The sequence below is a fragment of the Antennarius striatus genome, chromosome 23 (genome assembly GCF_040054535.1).
Source record: "Antennarius striatus isolate MH-2024 chromosome 23, ASM4005453v1, whole genome shotgun sequence".
NCBI lineage: Eukaryota > Metazoa > Chordata > Actinopteri > Lophiiformes > Antennariidae > Antennarius > Antennarius striatus.
This window is the reverse complement of record NC_090798.1, coordinates 382353-396769: the sequence shown is the minus strand read 5'-3', so window position 1 is coordinate 396769 and position 14417 is coordinate 382353. Positions and strand designations below refer to the sequence as shown.

Here is a 14417-nt window from a genome sequence, read left to right as displayed (position 1 = left end):
CGGTGACCTTAACGGCTATTGGCTGAGAGCGAGAGGAGAGGGGTGTAAGGAGAGACGAGGCGACCCCCCATAGGGCAGATCGAGAGCTGGGGTCCGGCTGTAGTACGGGATGAGAGCAGGTGAGAGGAGCTGCATCAGGCTTGAAAAGAAGGGAAAGTGGTGTGTTTTCACTGAGGGGGGGGGGGTCTTTATTTCTTTATTTTGCTGCTCAGGTGTTCAACCTGAAATGATCTCCATCCAGATTTAGTCTTGATGACCAGGATACCAAGTCTGTCTGTCTGTCTGTCTGTCTGTCTGTCTGTCTGTCTGTCTGTCTGTCTGTCTGTTATCTGTCTGTCTGTCTGTCTGTCTGTCTGTCTGTCTGACTGTCTGTCTGTCTGTCTGTCTGTCTGTCTGTCTGTCTGTCTGTCTGTCTGTCTGTCTGTCTGTCTGTCTGTCTGTCTGTCTGTCTGTCCGTCCCATGGTGGTGAATCCTCTTCTATTTCAGAGAACATGCCAGCGAGGTCACGCTGGACCCCCCCTCCGCCCCCCTGTTGCTCATAACAAAGCTTATGTCCTCCAAGCCACAACAGGTGGGCCCTAAATGTGGGCCCTGTCATGTGATTTTGCAGCATAGGTGTGGTCGGGGGGGGGGGTGTCTGGTGATGAAGTGATGGGGTGACCAGCGGGATTAGGGAGTGTGTCGTGGGAAGGCTGTGTTGGGGGGGCGAGGGGGCAGTTAATGAAAGGGTGCCAAGCAGTCAAATGATTCCAGCTCAGCCGCTCTGGGAGGAAGAACCCGACACCCCCCCATCCAGAGAGGCCCAGGAACAGTTGTTGGTGTGTGACCGACTAAATGTAGAGGAACTTAGTACCAGAGCAGCGCTGACGGGTGTGTGTGTGTGTGTGTGTGTGTGTGTGTGTGTGTGTGTGTGTGTGTGTGTGTGTGTGTGTTAGCAGGAACACAAGGATCACTTTATACAGAGACCAAAGAATCAGAACGTGGTTCTGATGGACTTCAGCTAGATCAAATGAAACACATTTTAAATTATTCGTTTGTGGCTTTTTCCTCGTTTAACGGTTTGTGTTCTAAGGAAACAAAGACGTTAGCCTTCATGAGATTATTAACAAACATTTAAAATTTACTTCATTTCTGCTTTGCTGTATTGACTAAATGAATAAACTATTCTTTTCTCCTTCTAGCCTTTATGACAATAGATGTATAGATATATACTTTATTAATCCTGGAGGATATTGCACATAATAATAGACAATGTTAGCCTTAAAATCAAACGATAAAACAGTAGTTTTTTGTTTCCCTCGGTAAAAATACAATAAATGAAGTCAAAAATCAACACTTTAATCAATCCTGTGTTGCATTATTACTGAACATCAGCTGGTTCCATCCCCACAGGTTAGCATGGCCTCCTCGTCATCGCGCTTGTCATCTTGGCAAATTAAAATTACATAAGTGATTTATTATCTGTGAAGCCACGTAGGAAACCCAGTCGTCATGCAGCCTCTTGTCCAACATGTGTTCCCTATGAATATCAGATGACACATCGCGTGACATCAGCGGTCTGCTGATAAAATCAAACATGCAAATTCTGTCCTGCCTCAGGAGAAAGGTGGACGTCTCCCTCCATTGTCTCTACCAGCTGAGCTCTGGATTCATGTTGCACGATTCGCTGGACTTGCTTGCCCCATCATCACATTCACTCAAAGGTCAAACAGCCCCCCAGTGCTGCCAGTCATCACCATAAACCCCGGGGGGATAGAAGCGGTATTCACAGCGGACTCTTTGGATCGCCTCCCGGGTCAAACCAGGATGAGGTCAGAGCGACACGAGAGGCTCGCCATCGGCGTGAGTTTCCTGTAGATCAGCTCTTGACTGAGTGGAGGCGTAACTAATCAGCAGGGGGCATTTGAAAGGTGTTGTCATGGTGACGTCATCAGACTTGGAGGAGCAGAAAATGAAATGACCCAGCAGCATTAATGAAAGGAGTTCACACATTAAAACTATTTTTAAAGGCCGGGATCATGAGGTTGGAATGTGATAAACTGTACCTCATGGTACTCAGGTAAGACAGTGACCCCTGCCTGATCTGAAGATGCTGCTTCAAAGTTGACCTCTGACCTCCCTGGAGGGAGAGAGAGATGGGGTCGCTGTGAGGGTTCACCCCCATAAAGATGACCTTCAACACGAGTCACAGTTAAAACGAAGACCCTCCATCAGGAGAAATGGCTCCAGGCAGGACAACAAGTCATCACACACTCCTGAATCGTCTGTGTCTGTGGAGGATCCAGAAAATGGAGATACTTCTCTTCACTGGACATGAAAATGTGCTGATCAATAGTTCTAATAGTTTATCAATAGTGTATCAATAGTCATTTGGACCGTTCCAGTAAACGTTGTACTGTATTTTCTCTGTTAATATGAAATCATGACTGTCATCAGTGTGACCTGAAGCCTGTCAGCACTTCCTCATGACGTCATCATGATGCCTTCAGGGCCTCAGGAAACCACGGATTCTATGTGATTTCATTGACGGGGAGGATTTCTTGTACTCCAGTCGTCGGTTGACTTCCAGACACCACATGCAGTATTAACGTCTGCACCAGTTTCTGAGGCTGTTAATGAAAATAAACTTCCTGTAGACAATGTAAACTTTATTAACTTAAGATTTGTAATAAATCCATCAATGAACAAGACCAAACCAATCCTATCATAAGAGTAGTTTAGAATCCAGATGTAATATTTCATATATAAAATATATCACAGGAAATAATAAAATATAAATGTTTGTTAATAACTATATCAAACAAAAGAAGTTTAAAAACTTCAATACAAAGATATTAAATGCATTCTCCATAAATATAACACAAAATACTACTATAACTGACTGCTATGATCTAAAAATGGTTCAACACTTCAATGATGATGGTCTCTAATTAATTAAATCATCCTTGAGCTGCTAAGACACAATGACATCCAGACACCAGCCTCTGGCAGCGGTCCTCAGGAATCTTAGCCCATTCCTCACAGAAAAGGCCTCCAGCTCTGTAATATTCTTGTGTTTGGGTGCTGCAACCACTTTCTACAGATCCTACCAGAGATTGTCTGTGGAATGCAGGCCAAACAACCCACTGTAGAATGATCCAGGACTTATAAACCGTGGTGGACTTTGAGCTTTGCCTTTTTGGAATGTCCAATCATGCCCAGTTCAGTTCACTCATAGGCGGCGTGAGTTTTTCTGCAGGGATTTCATAATACGTTAATTTGGAACTACAGGCTCTTGTGTGAAAGATGCTGTTCAGAGTTGAAACGAACCCTAACCCTAACCCTAACCCTAACCCCTAACCCTAACCCTAACCCTATGTAAACATGGTAGAAATATCTGACCTGCATTATCCCTGCAAACATGACAGTAAATATGATATTCAAATATTAGTCAATAAATAAAATCAAATATTTATTTGTCTTTAGATCGACTTAAATTACAATTTGAAACAATGCGCTGTCGTTCTGGAGTGCTAATATTTCCGGAGGCTTAAAATGCAACACGTGACGCGTTAATCCGCGGTAGGAGCGCGAGCGGCCTGTGATTGGACGGGCGGGAGAGGTTAAATACCGCCCCTCCCCCTTCCATTCAGTGGGAATCCCCAAAAACAACGTGGTGCTCGCTGCCTCAAAATATTGTGACTTGTCCGTCCGTCTCTGCTGTGCTGACTCACCGCAGAGACTCACCGCTGACTCACCGCAGAGACTCACCGTGTCTGAACAGCAGCAGCACCTTACAGGTAACATATGGCGCGAGCCTCACTAACGCGAGGCGCGCGCCAGCCGCGTGTGGTCCAGTGGACCGAAGTTTGTCTGTGGTTTAGCTAGCAGTCAGACGCGCAGCGCTAGCGGGGTTAGCTGTTGTGACGAGGCTAACTTCAGCTAGCGAACACAAACATTCAGCCAGAGGTTTGTTTTTCGGTCCGTTTTTGTGAGTTTTCCTATAGAATTTGGAGAAATTAGTAAAAAAAAAAAAAAAGTTATAGAAGTTACCAACGAGCTAACCTGACGGATTCCGCCTCGGCCTGCGTCGAGAAAGAAAATGGACGCAGCTAACGTTAGCATCCGGGCTGCTTGTCACCAGGACGGTAAATATTTAAATATTTGTCAGGTTATTCACGTACGTTTGATTTAAGAACTTTACTTTTGTGAAATGTGGTTTGTTTACAACGTTTTGTGTTTATCCTTGGTGTTTATTTTGAGAGCAGAACACGGAGGAAGAAGGTTTACCGTCGTTTGTTTTCATCTCGGTTAACACCCATTTCCTGAATCACGTCTATTTGTTAAATCGATTTATCAGGTAAATGGATCAATATCTGTCATTTATTCATTCAGGGTAAATATCTCTTATTTGTCCATTTAGGATAGGTTCGAGTTGTTTTTCCTAAATGGATTTATAGATTTATGCATTTACCGGAAAATTCCCACCAATATGCGGATTGGTTCTGGTAAATGGATAAATGTATGGATCCATTTAGGATAAATGGGAGATATTTATACATTTACCAGAAAATCCCAACATTTTGGTTGCCAATGTGAGGATTCTCCGGTAATGTTTGTAGATCTTTTGTCTTTTTTGTACCTCGTATGGACTCAACAGAAACATGTCTGTCCAGTCTGATGATGCTGTTTGAAATGATTGATCAGCACAAGATGTCGTCTGCCTCCAGCAGAAAGCCTCACTTCCTGTTTGTCCCACAGAACCTTCTGCGTCTTGGCTCTTCCTCATTTTTCTTCTCAGCTGGGCCTGGAGGGAAAACAGTGATGGAAGAGCAAGATTTTGGGATGAGCCTTCCGTTGAGCCAGGACTCCTTCATCGAGCTGTGGCAGACTGTGTAAGTTGTGTTTCCCTTTCTAACTCCGCTCTCTTTTGATTGCAGGAAAGTGACGTAACCAATGTGTTGGTCTTTCTTTTGCAGAGCTGCTCCTCCAATAGCCACATTATCATCGCTGCCCAGCTGCAATGAGTCACCCGATTCATGGAAGACAGGTGAACACATGGAAATGCTGGTAAGTCGAGATTCTTTTTCATAAAAAAATATTTTTAAATTTGTACCACAAACTTGTGTCTCGTGTCAAAACCTCTTGTGTCTGTCGTTTAGCAGCTGATAAATGACCAAGTGCTGGCCGATGGATTCGATGAGAATTTATTTGAGCTGCCTCCAGAGGCGCCCGTTAAAGATTTTGTCACTCTCCCGTCGTCCACCGTCCCGGTTACGACTGACTACCCCGGGGAGTATGGATTCCAGCTTCGGTTCCAGAAGTCTGGCACGGCCAAGTCTGTCACCTCCACGGTGAGTCATTCCAGACCAGGAGCGCAAAGTTTACACATTCTTCCTTTTAATTGATTTCAGTAAAAGCTTCTCAGATAATGTGTCACACAAAAGTCGTCTATTTAATGTGACAAAATGAGTCAAAATTTACACAAAATATACAGAATTAAAATACATGAATATAAATTTTAAACTTTAGCTGATGTGAATGTTTCCTCCGACAAAACCTGACGCAGAGCAGAGGGCCAGGGAACAAAAGGGATTCCGGTAGAGACTCACATTTTGGCGCCATCGTTCAACTGACTTTCTGCCATCCATCGTGTTTAAATCCAAAAACTGCTCCTGATTTGTGGCGTTTTAATCCACTGATTTGGGTTTTACATGTTTAAGGTTTGGAGTGTGGAGGCTATTTTTACCCCCGTGAGCTCAGTCGCTTCTTGCTCAACTTTTTCTCCCTTACTAAATTATTTAAAGTGTGAAAAACATTTAAAGGTGTTAAGAAACGCTAAAAAATCTTACCTTGTAATTGCGGTAAAATCATTTCTTCGGTAGCTCTCATGGTGGCATTCGTGTGGAATCTCATTCATTGTGGCCATTCGCTAAATTCCAGGGTCTAGATGAAGCTGATGTGTTTGAGCAGCCAATGAAATTAATGCTTCAACAGTGACTCATGTGGAGGCGTCCCGCGGTTGGCCGGTTTCGGTAAGGTTTGGTTGGTCTGCAGTCAAACTCCCACCTCCTCCAACTCGTGCTCTGGTCTGTGGTGGGGGGCAGTCTGGTTGTAAAGCACAGCTCTGACATGACGGGACATGTTCCTGCAGCGCCGTCCCTCAGCACAGAAAGGGTTAAAATGGGACCACTTGAGGTAAAAACTTATAGTTTGTCTCAACTTTCTCAGAGTCATTTGGAGAAGTTCAAATGTAGCTGAAGTTGGTTCTTTTGAGAAGAAGAGATTTATTTTTTGGACTTTTTTTTAGTTTTTATCATGGTGCTGTTTTTTCCCTGCGACCCCCGACCGTCCCGTCGTCGTTTTCCTGGATAAAAACGTCTTCGGCTCCTTCCTGTGTTTTCTCTCAGTATTCCGAGCTTCTCAACAAGCTGTACTGTCAGCTGGCTAAAACCAGCCCGGTGGAGGTTCTGGTCAGCAAAGAGCCGCCGGCTGGCGCCGTCCTCAGGGCCACGGCGGTCTACAAGAAGTCTGAGCACGTGGCTGAAGTGGTCCGGAGGTGCCCCCACCATCAGAACGAGGACGGTGAGGAAGATGCTCGTGTTTGAACACATGCACTTCAGTTGATTTCATTAATTCGATCATTTTTTCTGACCTGTTTCCTTGTAGTTGCTGAGCAGCGAAGTCATCTGATCAGGATGGAGGGCAGCCAGCGAGCCCAGTACTACGAAGACCCCCACACAAAGAGGCACAGCGTGACCGTCCCCTACGAGCCCCCGCAGGTGAGACGGTCGGGTCCGAGGGGACGGGTCTGATCATCCTGTAGCCGTCACGTTTAAAACTTTGGCTCCTTTTCTGTTCCAGCTGGGCTCTGAAATAACGACCATCCTGCTCAGCTTCATGTGCAACAGCTCCTGCATGGGGGGCATGAACCGCAGGCCCATCCTCACCATCCTCACCCTGGAGACTCCAGAGTGAGTCTCGCGTCTGTTTTACCAAATGGGTCTTCTTCCTGTGTGTTGGTAGAACGCAGGAACCTCTTCTGACCCTGACTCCTCTTCATCTTCCTCACAAGGGGGCTGGTGTTTGGACGCAGATGCTTTGAGGTGCGTGTCTGCGCATGTCCAGGCAGGGACCGCAAAACCGAGGAGGGAAATAGCACCAAAACGCAGGACGACAAAGGAAATAAAAAAAGAAGTGTGTTTTATTTATTGCATCAGGTTAAAATTTCTGTCTCTGCTCGTTTCTCTTCCCACTTCATTTTTGTTTTGTTTTTTCAGAAAGCGCCCCGCCGCCCGACTCCACCTCCGCTAGGAAGCTGAAGACAGCGTCCAGCACCGAGGACGAGGACAAGGACGTGTTTGTCCTGCAGGTGCGCGGCCGTAAGCGCTACGAAATGCTGAAGAAGATCAACGACGGCCTGGAGCTGCTGGACAAGGACAGGTGAGAAGTTAACGCCAAGAAGGGACACGATGAAGTGAACCTGAGCCCTAAAAATGAAGTCTCTCCATTGTTCCCGCAGCAAAACCAGGACCAAGGTGTGTGTGAAACAAGAGGTTCCTCCCCCCTCCAGTGGGAAGCGGCTCATGCAGCAGGGGGAGCGGAGCGACAGCGACTAGACGTCATTCTTTCCCCGTCCGAGCCGTTTCACTGTCACTTCGATCCAAAGGTCTTCCTCTTCCGAAATGACTTCACAAACTCGACAAGCATTTTCTTGATGTCTTGATTTGACGTCAGACTGGGACTATAAACCGGGAGGGGCTTTAATCAGTGTTAAATACGAGAATAATTAGTCAAATTTTGACAAAAAGCGGAAGCGGTTTCATCACATCTCTTTGTTGTAATTATGGCGCGTGATGGAAAACGATCATCTTCATACAAGTCATGTTTGTAAAACTTGAAGTTTGGATGCTTTACTGTATTATTGTTTCACAGCGTATTCGTATTAACATTTTTTACATCAGGTTAGAATGTTGTTTTGAGTGTTTGGTCCAACACTTAGTCATGTGATCAGATATTAGAACAGTTATTTCTGTCAGGTTTTTTGTTCCGATGCATTTGCGTTGTTTTTCATCAGGAAACGCTGAATTTTAAGTTACTTTTCGACAGATGAGGTTGTCATGGTTACTTCTGCGCTGCTAGCAGGGAGCATGTATTTCCTTTATTTAGTGACGGGATGTGAGGGGCTGGCTGGATCACCCCATGAGCTAATCATCTTTATTTGGAATATTAGAAATATACAGAGGGAGATTTTCACGTTAAAATACAGGAAGTTTAGCGACATTCACGCATTATAAGAGCTGCTACGGTGGCCTGTGAGGCTCAAGCCGCTGTGTTCAAATACTAACTACTGCCTTTTAAATTGGAAATGGTTTTCATAGACGTTGGTCGTCGGTTTGCTTCCTGTTTCCGTTCCGATCATGAAATGTGACGCTTCGACGCGACCGGTCAGCGTTCATCACTGCAGCATCATGATTTACACTGCCAGCAACACGTAGACTCAAAAAGGCATTTATTAGTTAAAGTCTATCGTTAGAGATTATTTTAGGAACTTAGTTTTGTATAAGAGTTTTTCTATATTTTTCATTATATTCATTGTCTTTTTTTTTTTGTACTAATTTGTTTCTAACTCTGCTTAAAGCTGAAATAAATGGATAAAATGATTGCGTTGACGTTTCTTGTTTCTACTTACTAAAAATGTTCCCATTCATTCTTACAGTGAGGCCAAAGTCCTTCAAAGCCACATTTTACAACTCGGTCATCTGGAAACTGAAAACTGACGCAGGCAGAACTGAAATGACGGGGCTTCATTCTAACAATGTTATTATATAGAATACTAATAAAATACTGTTTGTGTGCGTACAATATTGACTTTAAACTTTACCAGAGTGCTATAGCAAATTAAACCGATTTCAATTATCTTCCAATAAGTTCATTCTTCTTCAAAAATTGGGGAATCAACAAATATGTCCGGTATTGTCAGTGATTTTCTGTTGTGTGATTATTTGGTATTTACGTGTATTTAAGTCTGCGAGCCGTGGATCTATATTTTTCACCCGATGTTGACATGAGGCTGAATAATGAAAAGTAAAACTACACTTTTGTCCTTCAAATTTCTTTTCCTTTCTCTTAAAAAGTCATAAAATATTCTGTTTATGAGTCAGAGGATGTAATGTACAGCTGACATCAGCATTAAGGTGTGAAAGGTCATTTTTATCTACTATGGATCACAGTGGGATTACATGCAGTAGGTCTAAAGAGCAGCTGAAATGTAAATACTGTAATAATAATGTAAGACAAACACTAATAATATAATTAGTAGGATAAGAGTCTTTTATTCGTCCCACAGTGGGGAAAGGTTTGATTTCCCCATATATCTATTTATATGTATATACATTTATAATATATAATCTGTATAATACATATACAAATTTGTTATTGTAAATATACAGTTATCATGAATCTATATGCATTAACATACGTGTGTATTTACGTTGTAATTATTTCAACACATCACCATTTATTCAGAGTGAAGCTGATACCAGGGCCTGTGTTAACCTGTACGGCTACCATATCCATTATATAATGTACAGTTTTGTTTAAGTTTATTTTATTCGGTCATCTTTATCATACAAAATGATCATTTCTAGTTTTTACCCTTGTGACCAGTCCAGAGAGCTTTACGGAAGCGTTTTAACGTGAGGTGAGAGAATGTGATGCCAGAAAAACCTCCAGGGACGACTTTTAAAATATTTATCCTGTGAAAGTGCATTACAGTGCATGAAAGTATGTCGATGCAGGAAATGAATAAACACATACAGCCGTTCGCTTTATTCCTGGTCCAACCCAATTAATCCTTTAAATAATATCCCTACTAAATAAATATATCTGTATTAAAGGTAATGCTTCTAAAGTCTGTTAAAAAATCACATGTCATTGCAGAAAGTTTCTTTTAGAGTGCTATGATCAGATATATTTATTACCTTCATTAGTAATATCAGCACTGTGATGTACATTTAAATTCAGAATCGACCAGATGCGTTCAGGGAAAACTCACATTAAATCCTGACTGTCAGATCCGGAGTTAATCTGAGCTAATCTCTGATAATCTCCATCTGTATTTGCTGTTTTCTTCTGGTCATCTGGCTCGCCGTGGCGGACGGATTCTCATGAGCGTCCGTCCGTCCAGGGGAGCGAACAGAGGGTAGAGCTTCTTCTTGAAGGACCCGGTGAAGGTGTAGATGTGGGTCTTTGTTTCTGCGTTGTAGAAGGAGATCTGGCCCTCTTCGTAGTCCAGGTAGACCCCCAGAGACCGGGGCACCAGGCGGGAGGGCAGCGCCGTCTCCGGCTTGGTGCAGGCGTAGAACTGGTTGGGGCTGCGCCACAGGACCCAGTAGCCCTGCTTCGGGCTCATGGGGAAGCGGCCGTGACGCTTGGAGTCGGCGGTGGTCAGTCCCACCCGCCAGTAGCCGTTGTTGGCGATGTCCACCTCCCAGTAGTGGCGACCGCTGAGGTAGCCCCCCCAGCCCAGCACGCAGGGCCAGGTGTCAAACCGTTGGGTGTTGTAGGGCAGGTCGGCCCCCAGGGACGCCTCCTGCACCGAGCGCTGGTCGTCTGACAGCTGCAGCCAGGGGTGGTTGGTGTTCGGGTCCAGAACCACATCAGCTGACGGGAACAGAACACAGATTGACCGGATGGAGAACGTTTGTTCTCTTCCTTACATGAAGGAAACACTTCAACGTACCTTCAGCGCTCAGAATCCAATTCCAGACTGAAAGAAGAGACACAGACGTTTATCAAACAGGACACAAGGAAAGGGATTCTCAATGGTCTAAAGATGATCTGGGGCTTCCGAGAATGAATTCTTCTCTAGATTTCTACGCTCTTCCCTTCTAGATTGAACTTGATAGAGAACCTGATTAGCATCAGGAGAATCCCCTGTGTTCAGCAGTAATTGTCCTGCTTGGAGTAAATCAGTGTTAAATCAGTGTACAGGTGAGTTCTCTCATCTGTTACCTTAAACTGATTGACACAAACACACCTGAGTTGGGGATGTATCTTGGAACTCCTGCTATCCAGGTCTTTTGCTTTGCCAGGAGCCAAATCTGTGGGATCTTTGTCTGAAAAAGAATAAAATGGATATAAAAGTGTTAGAATTCCATGTTGGGATTCTTAACGCTTTAACCGAGCGACCACAAATAACCGTGATGGTGTAAACGCTGCGTCGTCCTTCCTGGGTTCTTTTTTCTCTGGAAGCACTTGATTGGTCGGGGTGTTACCACCTTCCTAATAAAACCAATAATAGAAAAGCTCACAACTATTTTTAATGTTCAATAAAATGAAAAGATCTTAAGATAATGGTAACAATATAATAATAATGATAAATAAACTAAAACTAAGCACAGAATACTTTCAATCTGGACCTTTGCCATGCAGGTGACCCGTCATCAGCGTATGTGAGGACAGTTTATCTGCAGTCTTCACTATCAGTTATTATCAAGGACGTCTCCTACAGCTAATCCCACAGGTCGTTGGTTTATTAGTTTCCTACACGCACGTCTTCCATGAACAGGGTTCACTCAAATTAAACGTTGTGTAAAGTCGTTTCCTAACCTGAAAATCCAGATCGTATCGCGTGTCAATAACTTTACGACCGCCTGCTTTCTGAGGTGAACCCAGGTGTGGTTCCACATCTCAGATGATGGTTTATACATGTTTATCTCAGTTTCATCCCTGAACTGAGATGATCGAGGTGTTTGGCTGAACGTCTCTCACCATGCTGTCTTCTTTGAGCAGAGACCAGGTGATGAACTCCAGCAGGGGCAGCAGGTTCCCCAGACGGGACTTCTTCAGGCCCAGCCGGCGCAGGACTTTACCCAGCTCGTCGCTCTGAACGCCGCAACTCTGCAAATAAAAGTTCCCGTTAAATGTGTGACCCCGACTGGACGCTCCCCACCACAGAGGCAGGACCTCCGTGATCTGCTGTGTGGCTCCTCACCTCGGTCGCCGTCTGCAGCTCCTTTGCCCACTCCATGACCTTCGTCTGAGCCTCCTCACCCCCTCCCCCCTCTGGATGGTGGTCCTCCCGACCCTCGGCCCACGGCATCTCCTTCAGGAGCTGAACACATGAAATCAGTCGGCGTGATGCTGACGGTCGTTCAGGTGTCGTGTGTAGGAGTATCCACCTGGTCCACGTGGTGGAGCTCGTCGGCCCACTCCAGGATCAGCTGCCGGCTCTCCTCCAGGCTGCGCTCGGCGCGCCGGCCCGAACCCGCGGCGCTTCTCTGACTGGTGCCCTCGTCCGGATCAACGCCCCCCTGATGAAACATGAGGCCACACAAATATGATAATACCTCAAAACAGAATCGAGAACTTTGTTATGTTCATTTTAAAGCTCCTAATATTTAGATTCTCAGCTAAACCTGGAGCCACATCCGTGTTTCATGGATCACGTGTGTGAAGCCATTCACTTACTGGGGTCAAAGGTGAGGTTAGAGACCTATGAACCCCTTGTAAAAATCTTACTGTAAGCTGTTAGCGCCCACCCTACGTATCCCAGGGGTCAAAAACCCCGCTGTAAAACATCCCATAAATACGTTTCCTGTCCCCGGCCATCTGGAGGAACAAGTGACTGCGTATCGAAGCAACGCTCGACCCATCGCCATGGTTACTGCTAAGACTTTGTCCAGCCCACTAGATAAGGCATCGGAAAGTCCTGAACTGTACATGTTCCACTTCACCCCCCACAGGCTGTGATTACGACCCATAAAACCTTGTGACACAGCTGGAACCTACCGCTGGTCCGAGTGACAGAAAAGAGGTTTGAGAAGAGTCACAGCATGAGTTCAGACAGATGCTTTGATTCCTCTGTATTGATCACCAATAACATGCTCCCCTGACCTTACAGACTCGGTCCACCTGCTCCTTCCAGTGGTTGATGAACTGAACACACTCCTGCAGGCTGCGCAGGTCCCTCAGGCCGCTGTGGGGGGCCGGCTGGAAGAAAGGTGTGAGAGTCAGACACCGCCCCCCCCGGAGCGTCCAGTCAGACTGGGAGCGGGAGTCAAACTGGGAGGTTCACCTGTGAGGGTTTGTTCAGGCCGGTGGCGGTGGGCCTGGTGGGGGCCGAGCTGTGGGCCTGGAAGTGTTCCGGCAGGTTCCAGCGGACCGCCCCGATGGAGCTGCTCTGGGTGGTGCTGCTGTTCTCCACCCTCAGCATCTCCATCACCTCTGGGGAGTCAAAGGTTAAATCAGCCAAGCTGATCGGTGGCTCCAGAAAATAAAAATGTTCAGGAGTAAAAATAACGTGAAGAACCCACTTTTATTGTTCTTCAGGATACTTTTCATCTCCATGGCGACCTCCTCCCCCCAGAGCTGAGAACACATGAAGAAATCAAACGTTTATGATTAACAGAGATTTGGTCGTAACGTTCAGTTTGGATTCTTTTTATTGTCAAATAAAAGTTAAAAGATCAGCCGCTGAAACAATGAAATATTTATGATCAGGTCCAATCAGATCAGATTCCTAAATGTCAGTTTAGAACAACAGGATAGTTATCTGAAATTTAAAGAAGCATAAGAATGAATATAAAAGTAAAAAAGTACAAAAATAAAAATTAGAATTAGAATTACTAGATTAAAATAAATATAAGAACTAAAATAAGATTTGGAGGTAGAATAAGAAGTGACATTAAAATCGTTCAAAAATATAATTGTAAAAATTAAGATTACAGTAATTAGACAATAATAAGAATTAGAAAAGCATTACAATTAAAATTAGAATCAAAATTCCAACGAAAAAGAATTACTCAGAATTCTAATTATATGATAAAAATAACAACCGCAATCTCAAGTGTAATTTTCAAAGACAACAAGAAAATCTCAGACTTAGATTATAATTACAGTAACAGTTCTCCTGGTGATACCTGGAGGATTATTCTCTACCTGCAGGTCCAGCTGCTCAGACTGACCCGCCGCTGCTCCCGGGTCTCAGTGTTTGTTCCTCTGGACTCCGGACCTTTTTATGAGCTTTGAAATATGAAGGAAACCTGATGAGCTCCTGGCACAAAACCCCCGCCTTCCAGGCAGGAGCTGTGAGTTTCTGTAACCCCGTGACGCACACCCCCTGATCGGTCAACGTGTTCCTGTCGTGAAGCAGCTGCACTGGTGGGAGGTGAGGACAAACCGTAATAACATTCAATCATTGACACAATTCAAACCTTCAAAATGTTCAAATTTGGACGAAAGTTAAAACAAAATGATGGATTTGACACGTGTGATATGAATGACTGGGTACAGATGATGATTATTGATTACTGATTAGTCATATCTTGTGCCTGTCATAAAACTGTGGTCGTCAATCAGGACTTTCAGACTCGTTTCTCTGACGTAGAACAAGATCAGGGAAGGTTTGATCAGAATTATGATGTAAGGACTG

General features: G+C 44.6%; 2 protein-coding genes across 3 annotated transcripts; one reads left to right on the top strand and one right to left on the bottom strand.

Annotated features, from left to right (window-relative positions):
* Nucleotides 1–3638: 3638 nt before the first annotated feature.
* On the top strand, nt 3639–8637 carry tp53 (tumor protein p53). Of its 2 annotated transcripts, none has more exons than XM_068308611.1 (10): nt 3639–3780; nt 4742–4875; nt 4960–5050; nt 5146–5334; nt 6391–6565; nt 6650–6762; nt 6845–6954; nt 7056–7177; nt 7261–7423; nt 7503–8637. In XM_068308611.1, exons 2-10 carry the CDS (start codon nt 4805–4807, stop codon nt 7597–7599), a joined length of 1131 nt encoding a protein of 376 aa, XP_068164712.1. In that variant the 5' UTR covers nt 3639–3780; nt 4742–4804; the 3' UTR covers nt 7600–8637. The 2 variants fall into 2 exon arrangements, with proteins under 2 accessions (XP_068164712.1, XP_068164711.1); XM_068308610.1 differs by having other exon boundaries at nt 5143–5334.
* An 831-nt stretch (nt 8638–9468) lies between these two features.
* Nucleotides 9469–13995, bottom strand: si:dkey-219e21.2 (nuclear factor 7, brain). Its single transcript, XM_068308609.1, has 10 exons — nt 13925–13995; nt 13300–13354; nt 13062–13210; nt 12881–12976; nt 12166–12297; nt 11979–12098; nt 11756–11884; nt 11022–11100; nt 10725–10751; nt 9469–10645 (listed from the first exon to the last, which is right to left on the bottom strand). Exons 2-10 carry the CDS (start codon nt 13331–13333, stop codon nt 10119–10121), a joined length of 1293 nt encoding a protein of 430 aa, XP_068164710.1. The 5' UTR covers nt 13334–13354; nt 13925–13995; the 3' UTR covers nt 9469–10118.
* Nucleotides 13996–14417: the final 422 nt, after the last annotated feature.